Source organism: Microcaecilia unicolor, chromosome 5, assembly GCF_901765095.1.
Source record: "Microcaecilia unicolor chromosome 5, aMicUni1.1, whole genome shotgun sequence".
In the NCBI taxonomy this organism is placed as follows: domain Eukaryota; kingdom Metazoa; phylum Chordata; class Amphibia; order Gymnophiona; family Siphonopidae; genus Microcaecilia; species Microcaecilia unicolor.
Genome location: NC_044035.1, coordinates 363,667,138 through 363,694,950, shown reverse-complemented (window position 1 = coordinate 363,694,950; position 27,813 = coordinate 363,667,138). Strand labels below are relative to the sequence as shown.

The 27,813-nt window shown below is 47.8% G+C and overlaps 1 protein-coding gene across 2 annotated transcripts in view; it reads right to left on the bottom strand.

The window, feature by feature from the left end:
- Positions 1–27,417, bottom strand: part of KARS1 (lysyl-tRNA synthetase 1) — a 110,895-nt gene extending 83,478 nt beyond the window's left edge. Inside the window, exon 1 of one of the 2 annotated variants that reach the window (XM_030204684.1) lies at positions 27,291–27,417. In XM_030204684.1, coding sequence (XP_030060544.1) covers positions 27,291–27,343 — 53 coding nt within the window. In that variant the 5' untranslated portion in view covers positions 27,344–27,417. The remainder of the gene's footprint in view (positions 1–27,290) is intronic. The other variant, XM_030204683.1, reaches the window with a different exon arrangement.
- Between the last annotated feature and the right edge of the window lie 396 nt (positions 27,418–27,813).

The following is a 27,813-nucleotide window of genomic DNA, read 5'->3' as shown; positions in this document are numbered from 1 at the left end:
GCCCAGCTCAACAGATTATCTGGAGTACTGCAAGATGTGTGTTCTCAGATGTCCGTGCAGCGAGCACCGGCTTCTGGAGCTAGTAGGACATCTCCACCTCTGCCTACCTTTCGGTTGCCTGAACCTCCTCGGTTTGACGGCACACCCTCCGCATGCCGCGGATTCTTGAATCAATGTCAGATGCTCTTTGACATGCAACCTGCTTCTTTTCCTACGGACAAACAGAAGATTACCTACATTATCTCATTACTCTCCGGTGCGGCTCTGGCATGGGCGTCACCTCTCTGGGAGCAACAGGATCCTCTCCTTTCGGAATTAGGAGAATTCCTGCGTCAGTTCCGCATGGTCTTCGATGTTCCAGGACGCCCTTCTTCCGCCGCAGGAGAGCTACTACGGATTCAGCAAGGAAGCAGTACGGTTGGTACCTATGCTATTCGATTCCGTACCCTGGCGGCAGAACTTAAATGGAATCAAGAGGCTCTTACGGCCATTTTCTGGCAAGGCTTGAGTGGACGCATTAAGGACGAATTGGCCGGCCGAGAAATCCCTGGTACTCTGGACGCCCTTATCGCCTTAAGCACTCGGATTGATGTCCGCTTCCAGGAACGAGCACGAGAACAAGTTGCCTCTCGTCCGTCGCGCAGGTTTTCCCCTCAAAGACCACGAACGGTCTCTCCTCAGGAGGGTGCGGTTCCTACTGCGGAGGGATCGGAAGTGCCTATGGTGATTGGCAGGCATCGACTAACAGCTGTGGAACGAACCCATCGGAGGGAGAATAAACTATGTATGTACTGTGGGAAACCTGGTCATTTTGTGAAAAGGTGTCCCAACAAGCCGGGAAATGCTTAGACCCTAGCCTGGTGAAGGGGGTGGTTGTGGGTCGTTCAGGAACCCTTCCGGATAACTTAATGACAGTACCTATTATCTTACTGTGGCAAGAATACAGGATAAATACCCTAGCCTTGTTGGATTCAGGAGCAGGAGGCAACTTTATTGATGCTAGACTACTTCAGGGCCTAGGCAGGCCGGTTACTCCCTGTAAACCAGCTCTTCAAGTAACGTCTATTCATGGCTCTACTCTGCCACTGCCTATTACCCATCTCACTCTTCCGCTGCGAATGCAGGTGGGTCTTCTTCATCATGAGGAGATACAATTTCTTATTTTACCTCAAGCCATCCATCCTGTAATTCTAGGTATACCCTGGTTGCGGCTGCACGCGCCTTGCATAGACTGGCCTTCGGGAGAAATCAGCCGGTGGAGTGGTCGTTGTTTTGAAACTTGTCTAACACCAGTGCGCCCTCCCTCTATTAATGTGCCAGCGCTCTCTGGAGTCCTCCTCCCCTGTGAAGCTTCTCTTCCGAAGGAATACAAGGAGTTTTCTGATGTCTTTGATGCCCGGGAGGCAGATTCCCTCCCACCCCATCGCCCGTTTGATTGTCCCATTGATTTGTTACCCGGTACGATGCCTCCTCGAGGAAGATTATATGCCTTGTCCCGGGATGAATCTGCTGCCATGCGGGACTACATTCAGGACAATCTTCGTAAGGGATTCATCCGACCATCTTCTTCTCCTGCCGGGGCAGGGTTCTTTTTTGTTTCCAAAAAAGATGGGTCCTTGCGGCCCTGCATTGACTATCGCGGACTTAACAACATCACAGTCAAGAACCGGTATCCCCTCCCACTTATCCCGGAGCTTTTTGATCGACTCCAGGGGGCAGTTATTTTTACTAAGTTGGATCTACGAGGGGCCTACAACTTGATTCGTATCCGCCAGGGAGACGAGTGGAAAACTGCATTTAATACTCACGACGGTCATTTTGAGTATCGGGTCATGCCTTTTGGACTTTGTAATGCTCCGGCTGTATTTCAAGATTTCATCAATTTCATTTTCAGGGATCTTCTTTGTTCTTCAGTCATTGTTTACTTGGACGATATTCTGATCTTCTCTGCTTCTCCCCTGGATCATCCCAGGCATGTCCGCACAGTGCTTCAACGACTCCGGGATCATCGACTGTTTGCCAAGTTGGAAAAGTGTGCGTTTCATCAATCCACTATTCCTTTTTTGGGACATATTATCTCTGCTGTTGGATTACAAATGGATCCTGCTAAACTGCAGGCTATCCGGGACTGGCCTCTCCCCCAGGGTCTCCGAGCCTTACAGCGTTTTCTTGGTTTTGCTAACTACTACAGACAATTCATTCCCCATTATTCGCTCCTCACGGCTCCTTTGACAGCCCTTACTCGGAAGGGGGCGGATGTTCGGCATTGGTCTCCTGCTGCCCTGGAGGCTTTTTCGGCCTTGAAGGCGGCTTTCTTGTCTGCATCTGTACTCCGTAGCCCTGATGTCACGAAGCCTTTCATCGTGGAGGTCGATGCCTCTGCTTTGGGTGTAGGGGCGGTGCTGTCCCAGACAACTTCTTCTGGTAAGAAACATCCTTGTTTTTTTTTTTCTAAGAAGTTTTCGCCTGCTGAACGCAATTATACTATCGGGGACAGGGAGCTGCTGGCCCTGAAACTCGCCTTTCAGGAGTGGCGATACCTACTGGAGGGGGCTGCTCACCCTATTACAGTCATCACTGATCACAAAAATCTGCTTTATTTGCAAGATGCCAAACGCTTGAATCCCCGGCAGGCTCGCTGGTCACTATTTTTTGCGCGTTTTACCTTTCACTTGGTGTTTCGGCCCGCAGAGAAGAATATACAGGCAGATGCCCTCTCCCGAGCTTTTGACGTACCTGAGGAGCCTGAGGAACTCTATCCTATGCTCAATCCTGCTTGCCTTTCTCCTATGGTGGGGGCATCCGCCTGTCTCAAGACTCCTGTTCCGGCCCGATCTCGTCGCAAGGTCCTTCAGTGGGGTCATTCTGCTGCGTTTTCGGGACATTTTGGGTTCCGTAAGACCTATCATCTTATTTCCCGTTATTTTTGGTGGCCCCACATGGCCCAGGAGATTCGGCAGTTTGTCTCTACTTGTCCTACCTGTGCCCGTACCAAGTCCTTGCCAGGCAAGCCGTGGGGGCTTCTTCAACCATTACCGGTACCCCATCTACCGTGGCAGGAGGTCTCGATGGACTTTATAACTGATCTTCCCTGTTCCAAGGGCAACACGATCATCTGGGTGGTGGTGGATCGTTTTTCTCGCATGGCTCACTTCGTACCCATGCGGTCCCTGCCATCCGCGAAGGTTCTTGCGTCCCATTTTATCCAGCACATTTTTCGGCTGCATGGACTGCCACATCGTATCATCAGTGATAGAGGGTCGCAATTCACCTCTAAATTTTGGAGATCGTTATGCTCAGCCTTTGGGGTTACCACGCATTTTTCTTCAGCTTACCATCCTCAGACCAACGGCATGGCAGAGCGTACTAACCAGACCCTTAAAGCTTTTCTTCGGGCCTTCACCAATGCTCGTCAGGATGATTGGACTGATCTTCTGGCCTGGGCTGAATTTGCCTACAACAATAGTTTCCATTCTGCTTCACGGACATCACCTTTCTTCACTGTTTTTGGACGTCATCCACGTCTTCCGCCTCCGATTCCTTTGACTGCGGCTCCTCCACTGATCCAGTCTACTCTCACCACCATGCATGCAACTTGGAGGACAGTTCGTCAGCAATTGGGGAGGGCGGCTGCCCGGTACAAGCGATTTGCTGATCGGCGTCGCTGTGCCGCTCCTGTATTCCAGCCGGGACAGAGAGTATGGCTCAGCACCAAGTACCTCAAACTTCGTCTTCCCTCCCTTAAGTTTGCTCCACGCTTCATCGGGCCATTTTCTGTGAGATCTAGAGTGGGGACGATGGTCTATCGACTTCACTTACCTGGTAATCTTCGCATTCACAATGCTTTTCATGTGTCTCTGCTTAAACCTTTTAGGACTTCCCACTGGCATCCTGCTCCAAAGAAGATTCTGGTTCCAGACTCTGACCCTGATCCGGAGTTCGAGGTAAAAGAGATTCTTGATTCTAGACTCCAGAGAGGACGACTGTTCTACTTGATCTCATGGAAGAACTTTGGTCCTGAGGATAACTCCTGGGAGCCTGTTGGTAATATCCATGCCCCTGAGTTATTGCACGAGTTCCACTCTCGTTACCCTAGTAAACCTGGGCCAAGACGGAGGAGGGGGGCTTACGGGGGGGGTACTGTCACGTCCCTTACCTGTGCCGCTCTGCCTGCGGGGATACCTCGCTCCACGAGCAGGAGAGAGCGGGGTATCGCTGGCTACGGGCGGCATGGTAGGGGAGTCTGGGCTTCCTCCTGGACGGCTCCGGCCCGCCGCTATGCTGCTGTAGCGTCTGGAGAGCGCCGACGCTGCAAATATGGCCGGCGCACTCTAGCTGGAAAGTCTCTTCCGGGTGCGGGGCCCAGGAGCATGGGGAACGCCTCTTCTGGGCTCGGATTGGCTGGTCGCGGCTAGGCTCCGCCCGCTCCTTGTGACCAGCCTATCCAGAGCCTCCTGGGGCTGGTTGTTGGCCACGCCTTCCGGACAGCTGATGGTGGTTTCCCTGATGGAGGGGGCTACTTAAACCAGACTCTGACAGAACTCTTTGCTTCGGCTTCTGCTGGTGTGGATTCCTGAGTTCTGTGTCTTTGGATTGTTTCTCTGCTTTGAACCACAGTTTGGACCTGGACTTTGCTATTGCCTGCCGCCTGCCTTTGAACCACAGTTTGGACCTGGACTTTGCTTTTGCCTGCCGCCTGCCTTTGAACCACAGTTTGGACCTGGACTTTGCTATTGCCTGCCGCCTGCCTTTGAACCACAGTTTGGACCTGGACTTTGCTATTGCCTGCCGCCTGCCTTTGAACCACAGTTTGGACCTGGACTTTGCTATTGCTTACCGCCTGCCTTTGAACCACAGTTTGGACCTGGACTTTGCTATTGCCTGCCGCCTGCCTTTGAACCACAGTTTGGACCTGGACTTTGCTTTTGCCTGCCGCCTGCCTTTGAACCACAGTTTGGACCTGGACTTTGCTATTGCCTGCCGCCTGCCTTTGAACCACAGTTTGGACCTGGACTTTGCTATTGCTTACCGCCTGCCTTTGAACCACAGTTTGGACCTGGACTTTGCTATTGCCTACCGCCTGCCTTTGAACCACAGTTTGGACCTGGACTTTGCTATTGCTTGCCGCCTGCCTCTGAACCACAGTTTGGACCTGGACTTTGCTTTTGCCTGCCGCCTGCCTTTGAACCACAGTTTGGACCTGGACTTTGCTGTTGCCTACCGCCTGCCTTTGAACCACAGTTTGGACCTGGACTTTGCTTTTGCCTGCTGCCTGCTTTTGTGCCACAGGGTGGATCTGGACTTGCCTTTGTCTACCACCGGCCTGGAACCGCTGATCGGATCGGGACCTTGTCTTTTGGGCAATTGTCTGCTCCATTCTGCCCTTCGTGGGAGGTCTCTGCCCTGACTCCCCAGGTAAGATCAGGACTGTCTGGCTGCCAGACGTTGTTTGACACAAGGGCTCACTTTTCGGGGCATAGGCCTGACAGCTGTCTCTTAGTGTGCCCCACATACCATAGTTGGCAGGGGCAAATAATGCCATAAATGACAAACTTAGATTCACATGTTGTATTTGTTCTACGATGGTTATTTTTTGTCAGGTTTATTAGGATACCACTCTGAACAACTTATAGTTTAATTACAAAATTGGCAGTGCCCGCATGCTCCATGACTCAGCCCTATTTTAGAGATCGCAGGAGTAGTCTTTAACTCTGTGTGTACTAATGCATCTCTTAAATTCCTCCCTCTGTGATAGGCTATGCATGGGCGCTGTTGAAAAATGGGATGGAATGAAAGCACATCTCAATGCTCAGCGATTTGAGGAGCCAAGTCAGTATAGGTCAAGACGCATACAAGTTTATCAAGAGGTTCTTCCTGCTTCTCCTGCAACAGGAGAGAGCGCTGAGCATACCACGCTCTTTTGTATGCTTGGCGTATGCATCGGTCCGGATAGCCTCTATCCTGTAGGCGTTGTATCAGCTGAGACGATTGTTGACGGAATAATTCTTCAGAAGAACAAATACGCCTAAGGCGTAAAAACTGTCCTATAGGAAGAGATTGTCTCATGCGGTACGGATGGTGACTATGATATTCCAATAAAGAATTGCAATCAGTGGATTTTCTGTGTACTGTAACTAATAGTTGGTGATCTTGCTTGAAAACTAGTGTATCCAAAAAAGATATTCTTTCTTGGCTGTATTGCATAGTAAAACGTAAGTTCTTATCGATGGTATTAAGCCAAGTGACAAACTGCTGCAATGTCCAAATAAAAAAAGACATCGTTGATGAAGCGATGCCACTTGATTATGTATTGAAACCAATGTGATTTGTACAGATGTTCTTCCTCAAAGGTACTTACGTATAAGTTAGCTATACTTGGAGCAGCTGCGGTACCCATGGCTACTCCATGTTTTTGACCATAAAATGTGGTACCAAATGCAAAATAGTTCTTCAACAATACCAATTCGGCCAATTGCATTAGAAATTTATTAGTGACCCTAGATGTAACAGGTCGTTTCTCCAACGTGCTTTGAACAATATCCAATGCTGCTGCTGCTTGGGGGATATTAGAGTACAAAGACTCAACGTCAAGCGTCACAAATATCATATCAGAAGTAATGAAATCTATATGAGACTGTTCCCTTAAAAAATTACTACTACTACTACTATTTAGCATTTCTATAGCACTACAAGGCGTACGCAGCGCTGCACAAACATAGAAGAAAGACAGTCCCTGCTCAAAGAGCTTACAATCTAATAGACAAAAAATAAATAAAGTAAGCAAATCAAATTAATGTGAACGGGAAGGAAGAGAGGAGGGTAGGTGGAGGCGAGTGGTAACAAGTGGTTACGAGTCAAAAGTAATGTTAAAGAGGTGGGCTTTCAGTCTAGATTTAAAGGTGGCCAAGGATGGGGCAAGACGTAGGGGCTCAGGAAGTTTATTCCAGGCGTAGGGTACAGCGAGACAGAAGGTGCGAAGTCTGGAGTTGGCAGTAGTGGAGAAGGGAACAGATAAGAAGGATTTATCCATGGAGCGGAGTGCACGGGAAGGGGTGTAGGGAAGGACGAGTGTGGAGAGATACTGGGGAGCAGCAGAGTGGGTACATTTATAGGTTAGTAGAAGAAGTTTGAACAGGATGCAAAAACGGATATGGAGCCAGTGAAGGGTCTTGAGGAGAGGGGTAGTATGAGTAAAGCGACCCTGGCAGAAGACGAGACGGGCAGCAGAGTTTTGAACCGACTGGAGAGGGGAGAGGTGACTAAGTGGGAGGCCAGCAAGAAGCAGATTGCAGTAGTCTAAACGAGAGGTGACAAGGGTGTGGATGAGGGTTTTGGTAGAGTGCTCGGAAAGAAAGGGGCGGATTTTACGGATGTTGTAAAGAAAGAAACGACAGGTCTTGGCAATCTGTTGGATATGAGCAGAGAAGGAGAGAGAAGAGTCAAAGATGATCCCAAGGTTTCGAGCTGAGGAGACAGGGAGAATGAGAGAGCCATCAACAGAAATAGAAAACGGGGGGAGCGGGGAGGTGGGTTTGGGGCGGGGGAAAATGAGAAGCTCGGTTTTGGTCATATTTAATTTCAGGTGGCGTTGAGACATTCAGACAGCAATGTCAGACAAGCACGCTGAAACTTTGGTTTGGATGCAAGGTGAGATATCAGGGGTAGAAAGGTAGATTTGGGAGTCATCAGCATAGAGATGGTAGGAAAAACCATGGGATGAGATTAATGAACCAAGGGAAGAAGTATAGATAGAAAAGAGGAGGGGACCAAGAACAGAACCCTGAGGTACGCCGACAGGCAGAGGGATAGAAGTAGAAGAGGATCCACCAGAGTGAACACTAAAGGTGCGGAGGGAGAGGTAGGAAGAGAACCAGGAAAGGACAGAGCCCTGGAATCCAAGTGAGGACAGGGTATCGAGAAGTATGCTGTGATCGACAGTGTCAAAAGCAGCGGAAAGATCAAGAAGAATGAGGATGGAATATTGACCTCTGGATTTAGCCAGTAATAGGTCATTGGAGACTTTAGTAAGCACAGTTTCGGTTGAGTGGAGAGGACGAAAACCAGATTATAGTGGGTCAAGAATAGCATGTGAGGAGAAAAAATCAAGGCAGCGGCGGTGAACAGCACGCTCAAGTAATTTGGAGAGAAAAGGAAGGAGGGAGATGGGTCGGTAATTAGAGAGACAAGTAGGGTCGAGTGAAGGCTTCTTAAGGAGAGGTGTGACCACAGCATGTTTAAAGGCAGCAGGGACAGTCGCAGTGGACAGTGAGAGGTTGAGAATGTGACAGATAAAAGGAATAAGAGCAAGAGAGATGGCATTAAGAAGGTGGGTGGGAATGGGATCAGAGGAACAGGTGGTACATTTTGAGGAAGAAAGGAGAAGTGTAGTTTCCTCAATAGTAACTTCAGGAAAGGAGGAAAGGGAATGAGGGGAAGGAGAGAGAGGGGAACGGACTAGTGGAGGGAGAGGTGGTGAGGTAGAGAAAGCAAGGTTTATCTTTTGAACCTTGTTGTGAAAGAATTCAGCAAGGGTCTGAGGAGATAATGAAGGGGGAGTTGGGGGAGGGGGCACCTAGAGGAGAGAGTTCAATGTGGTGAAGAGAAGTCGAGGATTAGAGCCAAGAGAGTTGGTCAGTTGGATATAATAATCCTGTTTGGCACGTAAAAGAGCAGATTGGAAGGAGGTCAGCATGAACTTAAAGTGTAAGAAATCAGCAAGGGCCCGAGATTTCCGCCAGAGGCATTCGGCGGAGCGGGTACAGGAACATAGGTAGCGGATATTAGAAGTCAGCCAAGGTTGGGGTTTTGTACGCCTTACAGGGCGGGTCATCAAAGGTGCAAGAGTGTCTAAGGCAGAGGATAGAGTATTGTAGTAAGAAGAAACAGCCTCGTTGACAGACGTGGATGGTGCCACAGTAGAGAGGAGGTTTGAAACATGGGAGGATAGAGATGAAGGGTCAATATCGTGAAGATTCCTAGATAAATTAGTTAAGATAGGACGGGACTGGGAGGGAGGAGATTTAAGTGTGAAAGTTATAAGATGGTGATCAGAGGAGGGAAGATCAGAGGCAAGGAAACTAGAGGGTGAACAGTTGGAGGAGAAGATGAGATCAAGACAGTGACCATTTTGATGAGTGGGGGAGGTGGAGCATAGTTGGAGATTAAAGGAGGACGTTAAAGTGAGTAACTTGGAAATATAAGAGTTGGAAGGATCATTAGCAGGAATATTAAAGTCACCAAGGATGAGAGAGGGGGAGGAAGGATCATGGAAGAAGGCAAGCCAGGCGTCAAAGTCACTGAGAAAGGATGAAAGGGACTTATCAGGGGGACGATAAATGACCGCTATTCGAAGAGGCAGAGGAGAGAAAAGGCGGATAGAGTGGACTTCAAAGGAGGAAAAACAGTGAGATTGAGGTGGAAGAAGGGGTTGAAATCTGGAGGAGGGAGAGAGAAGTAGTCCAACACTGCCCCCACGGCCAGCAGGGCGAGGAGTATGTGAAAATAGATAACCGCCATGGCACAGGCCTGCGACTGAAGCAGAGTCATCAGGGCAGAGCCATGTTTCTGTTATGGCGAGCAGATGGAGGTGACGCGAGATAAAGAGGTCCTGGATATAGGCGAGTTTGTTACAGATAGAGCGGGCATTCCATAGGGCGCAAGAGAAGGGCAGAGAAGAGGAGGGGAGTAGAGAAATAGAGATGAGGTTAGAGAGGTCGCAGTGAGATCTGTAGGGTTGGGATAATAGTTGGTGAGGGGGGCCAGGATTGGGATTGATGTCACCGGCTGAGAGTAAGAGAAGGAGTAAAAGAGAGCGGAGGAGAGTAGGAGAGGTGTGGCCACGAAGGCGTTGAAGGCGAGAGGTATTTAGGTGGAATGGGGAAGGCAAAATGGACGGAAGAAAGAGGCGGAGATTAAAAGCCAAGAGGGAGGAAGAGGGTAGGAGAGAAGGTGAGGTGATGAAGTCGATGGATGGGCAGTGAGTTCCTGTAGCGGAGAGAGGTAGGGGGTGAGGGAAAAGATTAGGAAGGGCCAGGGCTAGGAAGAGAATGTGAATAGGGGCCATAAATGACTGAGGTACTTTAGCAACTGGGAAGAAGATTAGATGTAAAGAGAAAAATGCCCCGGCGCGCGGCACCTAGAGCGGAGGCCCTCAGTGGATCGGAGTGGACCTGGGTGTCACCCCGGAGAAGGCTGTAAGGATATGCAGATGAGCTGCAAGTCCTCCACAGCACCTGAAAGGCAGCCGGTGGTAGAGCTGGGTACCTCTCAGCTGAGGAAAGGCTTACCAGGGGTTAGGCCGAAGCCAGCATTCCTCCCCCTGAGGGTCGCCTGATCCTAGCCAAAAAGCGCCTGGAAACTCTGTGCACTTGGAGCGAGGGCCCTGGGAAGATCGGAGTGGAACTGGAGTCACCCCGGATACAGCTGTGAGGAAATGCAGAAGGGCTGCAAGTCCTCCACAGCACCTGGTGGGAGCGCTGGGCACCTAGAGCAGAGGCCCTGAGTGGATCGGAGTGGACCTGGGTGTCACCCCGGAGAAGGCTGTAAGGATATGCAGATGAGCTGCAAGTCCTCCACAGCACCTGAAAGGCAGCCGGTGGTAGAGCTGGGCACCTCTCAGCTGAGGAAAGGCTTACCAGGGGTTAGGCCGAAGCCAGCATTCCTCCCCCTGAGGGTCGCCTGATCCAGGCGACCCTCAGGGGGAGGGTATCTTTAATATAGGACCTGGCTGACGTGACAAAGGGCTGTAAGTGGATGTCAAGAAAGTGTGATAAAGGTTCTAATAAGATGTCTCTCAAGGAGACAATCGGTCGACCCGGAGGGTTGTTCAATCTTTTGTGTACCTTTGGGGCAGTATAAAATATAGGTATGTTCGGATGGTGATTTTGTAAATATTTTGCCTCAGGTTTCAAAAGAATGCCTCCGGAAACTGCTTCTTGTACTATCTCCGCTATTTCCTTTATCAACATTGGAGTAGGATCCTGAGCAAGAGGTAAGTAAAAATCGGTGTTAGATAACTGCGACATAGCCTCTCTAAGATATTGATCTGTATTCTGAACTACCACTGAGCCTCCTTTGTCAGCTGGGCGTATAGTTATTGCGGGGTTATTCGTCAATTGTTGAATTGCCTCCCGTTCTTCTCTGGTGAAATTAATATATTTCTTGACCTTATAATGCTGATGACCACTCTGTGAGTGTTCTAACCGTTCAATGTCTCTGTTGACCAATGCTTTAAATGTAGAAATGTATGCGTCGGGGGAGGGGGGGGGGCTTAGGGGAGTCCAGGTAGATTTTGGCCGAACTATGGGGCCATCGTGAAAATTTATAGCCCCTGCGCTCGCTTGAGAGGAAAAGAATAACTTAATTTGCAAATTTCGAAAAAAATCTTGCAAGTTCAACCCTAGCATTAAATTTATGGTGAAAATTAGTAGGAACATATGACACACCATATCAACACTCGTATCTGTGTAGGCGTAAGAACTACATCTGACAAGTTTATCACATTGGATAGTTCTGCATTCCTGATTGTGTGACCGGGCCTGTCCAATGTTGTTGTTGTGGGTTGAATTGCTGTGCTCGTCTAAAGACAGCAGATGTAAATTTTAAAATGACATATTTCAATCATAAAATTCACAAATAAAAATAAAATTAAAAAATGGAAAATAAGACAATATCTTTTTACTGCACTAATGTAAAACATTTTTCAATTAGCTTTCAGAGGCCAAAACCTCCTTCCACAGATCAGGACAATATACTACTGTTATTATGGTATACTGTTCTGACCCAACAGAGGCTTTGACCTCCAAAAAATCTCCCCCCCTCAAAAAAAAATTAGGTTAGTTCAATAAAAAGGTATTGCCTTATTTTCCATTTTTTTTGTTTTATGTTTATAACAGTGGAACAACATTTCTACCACAGTACTTTTATCCTAAAATAAAAATACGTTTTTTCTACCTTTGTTGTCTGGCCATTTAATTTTCTAATTGTGTTGATCGCAGTCTCTGCATTCTGCTTTCCTCTATCATCTCTTAACTATCATGCAAGAGTTTCTTGTCCATTTGTCCTTTTTCTCTCTCCTCTTTTCTTCACATTCTCCACTACATCCATCTCCAACATTGATATGTTCCTCTCTGCTTCCTTCCATTTATTTTTAACCATTTTTCATTCATTCTTACTATAGTCTTCAATTTCACTCTTTTTACAATCTACCTAGAGCAGTGATTCCCAAACCTTGTCCTGGAGGCACCCCAGCCAATCCAGTTTTCAGGATAGCCACAATAAATATTCATGAGAGAGCTTTGTATGCAGGGGAGACAGTACATGCAAATCTCTCTCATGAATATTTATTGTGGGTATCCTGAAAACCTGACTGGCTAGGGTGCCTCCAGGACCAAGTTTGGGAACCACTGACCTAGAGCTGTTCATCTTTTCCCTTCCTTTTATTTCCAAGTTCATTATCTCTATCCTCTCCCTCTTCCAGCCAATTATTTCCTCTTTCCCCCTTCCATCTTGTGTGCCCCCCACTCTCCCACTCCAACCAGTGTGTCCCCTCTCTCCCCCTTCCAAGTATCTTCCTGTCTGTCTCCCCATTCCATCCTGCATGTCTTCTTTGCTTCCCCCTTTCAACCAGCATGCCCCCTCTCTGCTTTCCATTCAGCTTCTCCCCCTTGCTCCTAATTCCATCCAGCTTCTCCTCTCTCCGTCTTCCACCCAGTGTCTCCCCTCTTTCCTCCATCCATTCCCTCTCTCCCATCTTCCATTCAGAATGGCCCCTCTCTCCCCCTGTCAACCAGCATGTCCCCTCTCTCACAACTTTCATTCAGTGTTTCCCCTCTTTCTTCCTTCCATCCCCCTTCCATTCAGCATTTTTCTCTCTCTTCATCCTTCCACCCAGTGTCTTCCCTGTCTCGCTCTTCTTTTATCAATATCTTCCCTCTTCCCCTCTACCCTCATTCTACCGGAACCTAAGTGGCTACTGCATTCCGAGACCAGCCGCAGAACAGGCATTCTGAATAAGCGCGCCTTCCGACTCTACTGCTCTCATTCTCATTTCCAGGAAAGGAAATGATGTCAGGGAGGGGGAGGGGTTAGCAAAGTCAGCAGCTACGTGTACACAGGATGCGATCTAGTGGCTCTCTTGTGTTTTGCTGGCACTTCTAAACCAGCAGCAGTGGCAGAGTTAGCAATGGAAGGAAGGTACAAAAGTATTGCCAAATTTGCAATACGGATTACTCTGAGTTCGAGAAAACTAATACTGTAAATCTTCTCTGCTGGAGTCCACAGTCCTCGAATGGAAAGGCATTGGCAGTGTGCTCCCCAACCCATCTTGGAGGCATCTGTTGTGAGGAGAAGCATTGGCCATGGAGGTTGGAAAGGTACTCTTCTGTAAAATGAGGTAGATGAGTCCACCAGTTCAACGATGTGGGAAGGTAAGGAGCTACCAGTACTTTTGTGGAAAGGGACTAGTGATATTGGGACCAATGCTGTCCGAGATACAATTGAATAGGACGCATCCTTAAATGTGCTTGAGGGAGTACGTGTATTGCAGCAGCCATGTGACCTAGTAAACCTAAAAATGCTCTTGCTGTTAGTTGCATACTGGATATTTGAAGAGCCTGGTGCATAAAAGTGTGCACTCTGTGCAGGGGTAATCGTGCCAGGGCCAACAGTGTGTTGAGGAAAGCTCCTATAAACTCCAATTGTTGTGAGGGTTGCAAAAGTGTTTTCTAAGTTTATGAGGAATCCCAGCGAATTGAGGATCATCATCTGCAAATCTGAGAAGCGTGATCGATGTAGACCCAATCGTCTACATAAGGAAAAATGATGCGTCCTTGCTGGCGCAGATGGGTTATCACCATGATTACACATTTGGTAAAAACTCTGGGTGCAGAGGTGAAACAGAACAGGAGAACTTTGTATTGATAATGAACATTTTGAACTGTCAAATGAAGATACTGGCGTGAATCTGGATGTATTGGGACATGCAGATAAGTGTCCTTTAGGTCTAATAATGCTAGCCAATCTCCTTGATCTATAAAAGGGAGTATGTTAATGAGAGTACACATGCAAAACTTTTTTTTTTTAATGAATTTGTTCAGTAACCTCAGGTCTAGGATGGCTCAAAATCCTTCAAATTTTTGGTGGGATGAGAAAGTACCTGAATAAAATCTGGTCTGTCTCTGTTCTGGAGGTACCAGTTCTATAACCTGAGCATGTAGCAGCCTGGTCACTTCTAAATGCAAAAGGTGAGATTGCACTTCCAGTGGTCTGCGATACCCTGCTTGGTGGAAATTGAGACGATGCCTATATTTTATCACCCATAAGTCCGTGATTATAGTCTTCCAAGCATCAGAGAAATGTGAAAAACTTCCTCCGACTGGAATTGCTCGTCAAAAACTAGGGTTCGGTTTTTGCTGTTGAGAAGTGACAGATCTAGATTATTTCCTGTCTCATACTATCTTAGTGGAGAAATAGTTTTTGTCTGGGCTGCTTAGCTTGGTATCCTGATTTCTGGTAAGGATAAGATCTTTTATTGGAGTATCTCGATTTAGACTGATAGTATGGTAGACATTTATGAACAGTTTTCAAACTTTTTGATTGATCTTCTTCCAAGGTGTCTAATGTTGTATAGTCTTCCTTAATAGAAGTGATCATTTCTGCAACTTTGGAACCAAAAAGGCTATCCCTTAAACAAGGGAGGTCCACTACCTCATCAGAGATCCTCAGCTAAAGATGACACAACCAAGCCATGTGTCTCACAGAGATAGCAATAGCTGCACCATGAATGGCTGTCTCTTAACTGTCAAACGCTGCCCTTATCATATAGAGAACAAAATTCTAAATCCTGCATGATTGTAGGCAGTAAAGAAACAATATGTTGATCTGAAGAATCCTGCAACTTCGAAAGTGTCCATAACAACATATAAATACTGCACAAAGTGAAAGGAATGTACTGCAATCCTAGCTTGCATTATAATATTTTGGTAAGATTTTTTGCCTAAAAGATCCATACATTTGAGATCTTTGGGAGGAGGATGAGAAGTACTCTCTTTCCCTGTCTTAGGTTTTCACATGGCTGACTTATCTACCATAGATTGATGGGGTAGCTGTTGGTTGACATGTCCTAACACACCCTGTACCTTGTACTTATCTAAAAAGCGATTAGTAGGACGAATTGTAAAAAGAGTGGACTAAATTTGCTTATGTTGGTCTTGCAATATGGTATCACTTGGAAGATGCATGGACCGGATGGTATTCATCCCAGAGTACTGATAGCTCCAAAAGCTCATTTTTCAGTTCTATTGTTAGAAAGGTAAAATTATGTATAATCATACCTGATAATTTTCTTTCCATTAATCATAGCTGATCAATCCATAGACTGGTGGGTTGTGTCCATCTACCAGCAGGTGGAGATAGAGAGCAAACTTTTGCCTCCCTATATGTGGTCATGTGCTGCCGGAAACTCCTCAGTATGTCGATATCAAAGCTCCATCCGCAGGACTCAGCACTTAGAGAATTACACCCACGAAGGGACACTCTGCCCAGCTCACCACCGCCGAAACGGGGGAGGGGAATTAACCCAGCTCATCCCCACACAAGTGGGGGAGGGGAATCCGTCCAGCTCATCCCCGCGGAGCGGGGAAGGGACACCACACCCGCCGATGCGGGGGGATCTGGCTTATCCTGCAACCGCAACCGCGGGAGGAGCTGACTGACCCTAACACCGCCGAAGCGGGAGGGGTACAAAGCTGCCCTACAGCCGCACGAAGCGGGAGGGAGTGCCGGCAGAATTTATGTCTCAATCCAGCCCCGTAAAACGGAGGGGAGAGGAATGCAGCAGCTCACTGTAACACAAACTCGTCTCAACTCTTGAAGAATCCAAGTGAAAGAAGAACTTGAACACGAAGTCCTCCTGAAGTAACTGAAGGCTAAACTTGAACCTAAAATTCAACCAGAATATAAACAGTACAGATATCTGGGAGGGGCTATGGATTGATCAGCTATGATTAATGGAAAGAAAATTATCAGGTATGATTATACATAATTTTACCTTCCATATCATCAAGCTGATCAATCCATAGACTGGTGGGATGTACCGAAGCAGTACTCACCCAGGGCGGGACATAGAAATCCCTGACCTCAACACTGAAGCTCCAAACCGGGCCTCCGCCCGTGCAGCCACAGTCAAACGGTAATGCTTGGAGAATGTATGAGCCGAAGCCCACGTTGCCGCCTTGCATATCTCTTCCAGGGAGACGGATCCGGCCTCTGCCATCGAGGCCGCCTGAGCTCTCGTGGAGTGAGCCTTCAGCTGGATAGGCGGCACCTTCCCCGCGGCCACATAAGCCGCTGCAATGGCTTCCTTGACCCATCTTGCCACTGTAGGCTTAGCAGCCTGCAGACCCTTACGAGGACCTGCAAACAGGACAAACAGATGATCCGATTTCCGGAAATCATTGGTCACTTCCAAGTATCTGATGATGACTCGTCTCACATCCAGATATTCAAGAGCGGAGTACTCCTCTGATTAGTCCTCCCTACGAAAGGAAGGGAGACAGAGCTGCTGATTCACATGGAAGCGAGAACCAATCTTGGGCAGGAAGGCAGGCACTGTGCGCATAGTCACTCCTGCCTCAGTGAACTGCAGAAAAGGCTCTCGACATGAGAGCGCCTGGAGCTCGGAAACTCTTCTGGCTGAAGTGATAGCCACCAAAAAGACTGCTTTCAACGTCAGGTCTTTCAGAGATGCCCTCGACAAGGGTTCCAAAGGCGGCTTCTGCAATGCTCTTAGCACCAGGTTGAGATTCCATGCAGGCACCACTGAGTGCAGAGGAGGGCGCAGGTGATTAACTCCCTTGAGAAAGCGCACCACATCTGGCTGCGAAGCCAGGGAAGCACCCTTCAGGCGGCCCCTGAAGCAAGCCAGAGCCGCTACCTGGACTTTAAGGGAACTGAGCGACAGGCCTTTCTCCAGACCTTCTTGCAGGAACACCAACACTGAAGAAATTGGAGCAGTGAATGGAGAAAGTGAGCCTGCTTCACACCATGCTGCAAAGATACGCCAGACCCTGGCGTAAGCAGTAGAAGTAGAGCGCTTCCTCGCTCTCAGCATAGTGGCGATGACCTTGTCTGAGAAGCCCTTCTTCCTCAGACGCTGCCGCTCAATAGCCAGGCCGTAAGACCAAAGGGAGAGGGATCCTCCATCACCACGGGACCCTGATGTAACAGGCCCTGCTCCACTGACAGCCGCAGAGGATCGTCGACTGAGAGCCTGAACAAGTCCGCATACCAGGGACGTCTGGGCCAATCCGGACCCACCAGGATTACCCTGCCGGGATGCTTTGCCACCCGGTCTAGCACCCTGCCCAACATGGGCCAGGGCGGGAACACATAGAGGAGCTCTTGTGTCGGCCACTGTTGGAGAAGAGCATCTACTCCCAGGGATCGAGGGTCCCGTCCTCTGCTGAAAAAGCGCGGCACTTGGCCATTGGCCGATGACGCCATCAGATCTAGGCTCGGCTGGCCCCAGCGCTTCGTGATGTCCAAGAACGCCTGAGCAGATAGTTGCCACTCTCCGGGCTCCAAGGTATGGCGACTGAGAAAGTCCGCCTTGACATTCATGACTCCGGCAATGTGGGCCGCTGAAAGCTGCTCCAGGTTCGCTTCCGCCCACTGGCAAAAACTCATAGCCTCCTGGCTAGAGGGGCGCTCTTGGTACCTCCCAGGCGGTTGATATAGGCCACAGCCGTGGCATTGTCCGACAGGACCCGTACAGGCTTCAACACCAGTACCGGGATGAACTCCAATAACACCAACTGAATGGCTCTGAGTTCCAGGAGGTTGATAGACCACTTGCCTCTGCAGGAGACTAGAGCCCCTGCGCTGTCCTTCCCAAGCAGTGGGCTCCCCAGCCCATCAAAGAGGCGTCTGTCGTGACGACAATCCACTCCGGGGTCACCAGAGACAATCCTGCAGACAACTTGTCTGTCTGCGTCCACCAGCTCAGCGCCTTGCGCACTGCTGGGTCCACGGGAAGGCGCACAGCATAATCCTCCGACATCGGAGTCCAGCGCAGCAGCAGAGATAGCTGTAGTGGTCTCATATGAGCCCTGGCCCAGGGCACTACTTCCATCGTGGCCGTCATAGAGCCAAACAGCTGCACGTAGTCCCAAGCCCGAATAGGAGAGGCTACTAGGAACTAGTCCACCTGAGCCTGAAGCTTGACAATCTGATTGTCTGGCAGGAACACTCTGCCCACTTGGGTGTCGAATCGAACTCCCAGATACACCAGGGACTGAGTCGGGCGCAGCTGGCTCTTCTTCCAGTTGATGATCCATCCCAGGGAGCTCAAAAGAGCAACTACCCGGTCCATAGCTTTGCCGCACTCTGCATAAGAGGGGGCTCGGATCAACCAGTCGTCCAGATAAGGATGGACTTGTACTCCTTCCTTTAGCAGGAAGGCCGCTATGACCCCCATTACTTTGGAAAAGGTCCGCGGAGCAGTAGCCAACCCGAAAGGGAGGGCTCTGAACTGGAAGTGTCGTCTCAGGACTGTAAAACGCAGAAAGCGTTGGAGAGGAGGCCAGATGGGAATATGCAGGTACGCTTCCTTGATGTCCAAGGAAGCCAAGAACTCTCCTGCCTTCACTGCCGCTATAACAGAGCGGAGAGTCTCCATGCGAAAGTGCCTCACTTTCCAGGCCCGATTGACCCCTTTGAGGTCGAGGATAGGCCGGACAGAACCTCCTTTCTTTGGAACCACAAAGTAAATGGAGTAACATCCCTTGCCAATCTGATTTTTTGGCACCGGAACGACCGCACCCAGGCGGATCAGGTTGTCCAAGGTCTGCTGCACTACCACAGCTTGACCGGAGACTTGCAGGGAGAGAGTACAAACCCGTCTCTTAAGGGTTGGCAGAACTCTAGCTTGTAGCCGCCTCTGATGACTTCCAGCACCCACGCGTCTGAAGTTATAGTGGTCCACTCGCCCAGAAACGAGGACAGCCGTCCTCCAATCTGCACTGGGGCGTGGACCAAGGCCCCGTCATTGGGTACGAGACCCTGGGGGAGGACCGGAGGGAGCACCTCCGGGACGGCGGTCTCTGCGAAAGGAATGCTGCTTGGGGGAGAAATTCCTCTTGAAGGAAGAGGGGGCAGAGGAACCCGACTTGCCCGGGCGGTACCGATGGGCTTCCTGCAATCGTCCTCTGGAGGTATCGGGACGAGTACTAACCCGAGCCCTGACCTCTGGTAATTTCTTGCCCTTAGACGTGCCGAGATCGGTCACGATTTTGTCCAGCTCGACCCCAAAGAGCAGCTTGCCTTTAAAAGGCAATCTAGCCAGGCGGGATTTAGAGGCGTGGTCAGCAGACCAATGTTTCAGCCAAAGCCACCGCCGCGCAGAGACTGTCTGAGCCATGCCTTTAGCTGAGGCTCTCCAGACATCATACAGCAAGTCTGCCAAATAGGCTAAGCCCGATTCCAGGGCCGGCCAATCAGCCCCCAAGGAATGATCCGAGGGGGAAGCCCGCTGCACCATAGTCCGGCACGCCCTGGCCACATAGGAGCCGCAAACTGAGGCCTGCAAACTTAAAGCAGCTGCCTCAAAGGACGACCTTAAGGCCGCCTCCAATCTTCTGTCTTGGGCGTCCTTTAGGGCCGTGCCACCTTCCACCGGCAACGCCGTTTTCTTAGTCACCGCAGTGATTAAAGAATCCACGGTAGGCCACAGATAGGCCTCACGTTCACTCACAGCCAAAGGATAGAGGCGGGACATAGCCCTAGCCACTTTAAGGCTCGTTTCCGGGACATCCCATTGAGCCGCAATTAAGGTGTGCATGGCATCATGCACGTGGAAGGTTCTAGGCGGGCGCTTCGTCCCCAGCATAATGGCAGAGCCAACAGGGGCTGAGGGAGAGACGTCCTCCGGAGAGGAAATCTTCAAAGTGTCCATGGCCTGTAACAACAGGTTGGGCAAATCCTCTGGGCTAAAAAGCCGTGCTGCAGAGGGGTCATCCGCTCCATCCGAGCGGGGATCTATCTCCTCCAAGGAATCTGCAAAGGATCGTTGGGAGACCTCAGACACGCTGCCCTCATCTACATCGGAGGAGACAAAAGTCCTCCAAGGCCTGGAAATCAACCCGAGGGCGTTTACCTCTGGGAACCTCAACCTCTTTATCAGAAGAGGGAGCAGGGGCAGCGTTTGCATGAGGAAAGCCTGATGCAGCAGCAAAACAAACTCGGGGGAGAAACCCCCCAGACTGTGCACTTCCGCAGCCTGGGCAACAGCCCTAGACGCACTCTCAACCGGCGCTCGCAATAGCGGGGGAGAGACATGCTGCGCATCCAAAATGGCGTCCGGCGCGAAACTCCGTGAAGGAGCCGCGCGGGAAGAACGGCGCTTAACTTTAGCCGCTTTTGTGCCGTCGCCCAAATTAAGGGCGTTCATGGCATTAATGTCTCCAACCTCAAGGGCGGCCCCGAAGAAGCCGTCCGAGCCGCGTGGCCGGCCAAGATGGCGGAGGCGAGGAGCGGGGGATGGGCGTTTATGGCGGGAAAAAAAACTGCCACGCCGGAGGAACGACCGGGACATTCATCGGTCACTAAACTATCACCCATCAAGGGCGAATCAGGTTGTAAAACCCCCGCATCCCCTCTAGAAGCGCTCCAGCGATCCGGGGAGCGACCCTTTGCGCCCTCGCCCTCCGACGCCATTGCCACGAGGAGAAGAATCGGGGAACCCCCTGCCCGCTATAAAAAGGTAAAATTACCTGCTTGCCGCTCCGAGCTGTAACGAACTGGTGTCCCAGTGAGTAGCTGCAATGAACGTTTAAAGAAACGTCGAATTAAACGCCTTTAAAGACGTTTAAAAATTTTTTTTTTTTTTTTTTTTTTTAAACGGAGCCAGCGGGAGGGGGGAGAAAAGGAGGGACCTGGCACCACCAGGTTTGCACTTGCTCAAAAGAGCCCTCAACCCCAGGCACTCAACAAAACCTAAAAATTAGGCTTGGAGGCCTAGCCAGAGCTGCTGCTGTGTGTGACCACCACCTGCTGAGATAGAGAACATACTGAGGAGTTTCCGGCAGCACATGACCACATATAGGGAGGCAAAAGTTTGCTCTCTATCTCCACCTGCTGGTAGATGGACACAACCCACCAGTCTATGGATTGATCAGCTTGATGATATGGAATATGTAATTTATCCTTAAACTCGAGTAGTACCAGAAGATTGGAGGGTGGCAAATGTAACGCCGATTTTTAAAAAAGGTTCCAGAGGAGATCCGGGAAATTATAGACCGGTGAGTCTGACGTCGGTGCCGGGGAAAACGGTAGAGACTATTATTAAGAACAAAATTACAGGGCATATTCAAAAGCATGGATTAATGAGACAAAGTCAACATGGATTTAGTGAAATGGGAAATCTTGCTTCACCAATCTACTACATTTCTTTGAAGGGGTGAACAAACATGTGGATAAAGGGGAGCCGGTTGATATTGTGTATCTGGATTTTCAGAAGGCGTTTGACAAAGTACCTCATGAAAGACTCCAGAGGTAGTGTTCTATTGTGGATTAAAAACTGGTTAAAAGATAGAAAACAGAGAGTAGGATTAAATGATCAGTACTCTCAATGGAGAAGGGTAGTTAGTGGAGTTCCCCAGGGCTCTGTGCTGGGACCGCTGCTTTTTAACATATTTATAAAGGACCTAGAGATGGGAGTAACTAGTGGGGTAATTAAATTTGCTGATGACACAAAGTTAATCAAAGTTGTTAAATCGCGGGAAGATTGTGAAAAATTACAAGAGGATCTTACGAGACTGGGAGACTGGGCGTCTAAATGGCAGATGACATTTAATGTGAGCAAGTGCAAAGTGATGCATGTGGGAAAGAGTAACCCGAATTGTAGCTATGTCATGCAAGGGTCCACGATAGGAATCACGGACCAAGAAAGAGATCTAGGTGTCGTCGTTGATGATACGCTGAAACCTTCTGCTCAGTGTGCTGCTGCGGCTAAGAAAGCAAATAGAATGTTAGGTATTATTAGGAAACGAATGGAAAACAAAAATGAGGATGTTATAATGCCTTTGTATCGCTCCATGGTGCGACTGCACCTCAAATATTGTGTTCAATTCTGGTCGCCGCATCTCAAAAAAGATATAGTGGAATTAGAAAAGGTGCAGAGAAGGGTGACGAAAATGATAAAGGGGATGGGACGACTTCCCTATGAGGAAAGGCTAAAGCGGCTAGGGCTCTTCAGCATGGAGAAAAGGCGGCTCCCCTCCAAAGGGACACCACCTTGCAGGGGTGGAGGGGCTTCTGTGTTTCAGTGACTCAGAGGGCTATGCTGAAGAGTTACCCATATCAGACAGGCCTCTGAGGAGAAACCAGACAAAGAGTGTCCCAAACTGGAGGATCCAAGATGGTGTAGAGGGAGAACGTACGTTAGTTGAGTTCCCGTTTTACACCAGAATACCTGAAGAAGTAGGCGCGCTCCCCAGAGAATGGGGAAGAGAAAAGGCAAAGCCGTGGTGTTGTCCTCCTCGAACACGGCTGGGGTTCCCACCACTTCTCAGCCTACTTTGGAGAGATTCAGGGTCATAACGTCGGGGATATCGGTTCCTGCTTCGGGGAACAGCAAGGCTTTATCATCGAACCTCGGTGGAGAGGGAGTGACTTTGAGTCCCCCTGCTGGCACGACCCCTCCAAGACCCGGAAACAGAAACGCTTCGCTATGGATGTCGACAGTGGAAACGCCCGAAGTGGGTTAGGATTTTCATGCGACCTGAGGAGGTCCTGGCGCAGCATCGATTCCGGATAATAAACCAACTGGGGGATTGGAGAGTGAGCTCTTCTCCCCCCCCTGAAGATATCTGGAGCGGTTTCTGTGGAGAAATTGGATCTGGTGAAGCCAATAATGTCACAATGGACGTACTATGGGAAGTGCTGCAGAGTGTGAATAACTCTCTTCTTCAGATGTTTAAAATTTTTCAGGAATAAACATGTGAGTTAAAGAATTTATATTAATACTTATCTAACAATGTGGTAAAGGCGGTTAGCTTAGCGGAGTTTAAAAACGGTTTGGACGGCTTCCTAAAGGAAAAGTCCATAGACCGTTATTAAATGGACTTGGGGAAAATCCACTATTTCTGGGTAAGCAGTATAAAATGTTTTGTACATTTTTGGGATCTTGCCGGGTATTTGTGACCTGAATTGGCCACTTTTGGAAACAGGATGTTGGGCTTCATGGACCTTTGGTCTTTCCCAGTATGGCAATACTTATGTACTTATTTAAATACTTCAAGACAGAGCATTTCCCAGATTTTGTAGATGTAGATTGAGTAGTAGTGGGAAGCTGTAAGGCTTTAGCAATTTTTAGCAAAAACAGAGGGTATGTTGAATCCTCTTTGGTATGCTGGCCAGATGTGTTTTCAGGAAGATCGTTAGTCACACCAGTGTGACATGAACGTTTTCCTAGAGAGTAGCGAGATGCAGGAGATGAGACTCTAAAATAGGATTCAGCTTCTACCGGTGAATGTGATGCATGAGGTTGTGAAGAAAATGGTGAGACAGATCGTGCTCTCTTTCTAGACACAGGTGATCTGAGAACAGTGTTGTCAAAGTATTGTTACTGGGATTTTCAACAGGAGTCTATCATATTTTCAAAGCACTTAACCTTCCAAAGTTCCATAGAAACCTATGTGCTAAGTGCTTTCAAAATATACCTCTAAGTGTTGTTTGAAAAACTATGTCATTAACTGGAAAAAATTTGAAGAGACATTCGCTAGATTTGGATGTGAAGAAAAAGTTGCTGCTACAGCTTGATGTTGAACAGCTTGCTTATGAGTATGAGGAGAGCAGAGGATGTAGACTGCTGCAATTTTGTATGAGATGGACGATTTCAATGGCATCGACCACACTTGCAGAGGCGTGGATGTATGTGTTTTGAACAGGACACCGATGCACTACTCTTAGAACATGAAGAGTAGTGACATTTTCTCTTCCGTGCAAAAGAGCGGATGGGAGAAGTGGACGATGTCGATGAAGTATTTTATTTTTTTAAATTTGTTACATTTGTATCCCACATTTTCCCACCTATTTGTAGGCTCAATGTGGCTTACATAGTACCGGAGAGGCCTTTGCAGGCTCCGGTGCGAACAAATACAGGGTGATGTTGTGGTAAGATCAAGTTCATGTGGCACAGCCACATTAGGGAATCGGAGAACGGAAGAGTTGTGTTATTACGTGCTTTAGTTTGGTTGTGTTGCAGAGATTAAGCATTTAAGTTGGATCGGTAGGGTATGCCTTTTTAAACAGGTTGGTTTTTAGTGAGTTCCAGAAGTTTAGGTGGTCGTACGTCGTTTTCAAGGCTTTTGGTAATGCGTTCCACAGTTGTGTGCTTATGTAGGAAAAACTAGATGCGTAAGTTGTTTTGTATTTAAGTCCTTTGCAGCTTGGGTAGTGCAGATTTAGATAAGATCGTGTTGATTCGGATGTATTTCTAATTGGTAAGTCCATCAAGTCTGTCATGTAACTCGGGGCTTCTCCGTAGATGATTTTGTGAACCAGGGTGCAGATTTTGAAGGCGATGCGTTCTTTGATTGGGAGCCAGTGTAGTTTTTTGTGGAGGGGTTTTGCACTTTCAAATCACGTTTTACCAAATATAAGCCTAGCTGCCATGTTTTGAGTGGTCTGAAGTTTCTTTAAGGTTTGTTCTTTACATCCCGCATAAATTCCATTGCAGTAATCTAAATGGCTTAGTACCATTGATTGTATCAGGTTGCGAAATGTTTCCCTTGGGAAGAATTGCTTCACACGTTTGAGTTTCCACATTAAGTGGAACATTTTCTTTGTTGTGGATGCCACTTGGCTCTCTAGTGTTAAGTTACGGTCCATTGTAACGCCGAGGATTTTCAAGCTGTCTGAGATAGGAAGGGTGTGATCTGGGTTGTTGATACTTGTGGGGATATCCGCGCTGGTGTTGGGATGAGAGGATAAGACAATGAGTTTTTTCTTTATTGAGTTTTGGTTGAAATGCATTTGTCCATGAATCCATGATGTTCAGGCCGACCTTGATTTCGTTGGTGATTTCTGTCAGTTTGGTTTTGTAATGAATGTATATTGTGACATCGTCTGCATATATGAAAGGGTTAAGGCCATGGTTGGATGAGGACTTGGCAAGTGGGGTCATCATTAAGTTACAAGACGTATGAGGAGAGACTTGCTGACCTGAACACGTATACCCTGGAGGAAAGGAGAAACAGGGGTGATATGATACAGATGTTCAAATATTTGAAAGGTATTAATCCACAAACGAACCTTTTCCATAGATGGGAAGGCGGTAGAACTAGATGTCATGAAATGAGATTGAAGGGGGGCAGACTCAAGAAAAATGTCAGGAAGTATTTTTTCACGGAGAGAGCGGTAGATACTTGGAATGCCCTCCCGTGGGAGGTGGTGGAAATGAAAACGGTAACGGAATTAAAAAATGTGTGGGATAAAAATAAAGGAATCCTGTTCAGAAGGAATGGATTCTCAGAAGCTTAGCAGAGATTGGGGGGCGGTGGGGCTAGTGCTGGTCAAGACTTCTACAGTCTGTGCCCTGAAAATGCCAAATACAAATCAAAGTCAGGTATATACACAAAAAGTAGCACATATGACTGTATCTTTTTGGGCAGACTGGATGGACCGTGGTCTTTCTCTGCCATCATCTACTATGTTATTATGATTATCTGCGCCTGTTCTTGTATTCATATAAGTAGTTTGAGGGTTTTTTTTAGCTCTAAAATGTACATGGACAGTATTTTCGCTTTCTCCCCTCTTCTCTGATAGTTATATTGGGTTGAGAAGGGACTGTCTTTCTTCTATGTTTGTGCAGCGCTGCGTACGCCTTGTAGCGCTATAGAAATGCTAAATAGTAGTAGTATTTTTATTTATTTTTATTTATTTACATCAATTTATATACCGTATCTTATTGCTACTGCAAGACAGAACGGTTTACAATTTATAAAAAAAAAAAAAAAAAAAAAAAAAAAAGCAGTACAATAAGTACAAATTGGACAAACATTAGAACTCCAATCATTACAGGAAAGCACAGCAAACCCAACAAACTAGCTACATAAGATGAAAACAATATAACTCATGATTAATACACAGGAGAACACTGCAGATACAAAATTAAATACATAATATAATCTACACAGACAGATAATACAGTTTTGACTTAGTATATATTACAGATGCCCATTTATAACCTTTCTTCCATTATTCTAAATTCTGATCTACATACTCGATAAAGTAGAAGGTTTTCAAAAGTTTCCGAAAATGAAAGTAAGATTTCTCAAGTCTGATCTCTTTTGGAAGGCCATTCCAAAGAGAGGGAGACAGATAGAAAAAAGCCGAATTCCGTGTAGATTCCCATCTAGCCCTAGCAAGAGGAGGAATCACTAACCTGTTATCTGTCAGGGATCTAAGGGTTCGTGTGGCAGTGTAAGGAATAGTTAGATTTGACAGATAGTCAGGATTTAGTGTATAAAAGGCCTTATGGGTCAAGACTAAGGCTTTAAACTTAACTCTTGCTTCAACTGGAAGCCAATGCAGTTGATGTAGCAAAGGTGTTACTCTGTCATCCCTCCGGGCCCTACAAATCATACGTGCTGCAGTATTCTGTATTCTTTGTAATCGCTTCAAGCTAGCTTGGGTGATCCCTGAATATATGATATTACAGTAGTCTAAGCGTGAGGTAATATAAGCAGATGTCAACGTTTTAAGGGAATCCTTACTAATTGAATTCCTAACTGACCGAAGTCTCCTAAGATGGAAAAAAGATTTTTTCACTACATCAGATATTTGTAGTATAGTTGTTCGGCCTCCTAACAGTACTTTAGTTCTGACAGATGTTCCCCACCACGCTGTTTTCTCTGCACAGCTCCTTCCTCATCTTTCCAATGCACTCTAGGGATTGTAGTACAGAGAGACTGAACCACCCGTTCTTTTCTAGGACACCGACCATCCTGTTGAACTACATTTCCCAGGACTCCACTGCAATGGCTCCCAGGAACCACTAGGAAGACGTATGATGGGAGATGTAGTACTGAAAGCAAAGGGCTATAATAAAGACGCGCATACCCACAACTACAAATCCCATCATGCACTCCAAACCGAGCCGGCATTAAGGACTGAAACAGGCCAAGAACAGAAGACGGCTCGCCACTGCTTCGGTTTTAATTCTAGAAATCCAACGGTGAAGGCAGAACTAAGGGATGGCTCCAGTTATACCACTTCCATTTTTCACTCACTTTTTGCTCAGTTTCGCTTCGCCGTCCACAAGATTTTCTGTGACGTCCGCCATGTTGTGCAGCTATAGAAAGGAAACAAGTTCCGGCCCGATGCGATGCTCTCTGGGCCCCGCCCCACTCGCTTCAAAGGGAGAGGACTGGGGCGTAGCCCCGCCCCTGAAACAGTGACGTGGAGGAGGGAGCGGAAGCGTCCAGTGTAGTGGCGTATCCGCCATCTTGAGTGTGGCACTTTACAGCCGACTGAGAAGCAAGTGTATCAGGGGTTCAGTTAACAATTCCAAAAGATATCATCTTATTTTCTTTTCCATGTTTTATTTTGTTTGATTTCTATTGATAACCTTAAGAGTGGACTAACACAGCTACACACTCCTCTACAAAACATTTCTAAAATCATAAATTTGATCATCCTAAACCCCTCGTTTTTGCTTTTAGATATAACAAATCATCATACAGCCATGCTGATTTATGTAAGAATCTGAACTTGTTAAACCTTTCAGTACCCAAATCTGAGAAACTAGTGTTT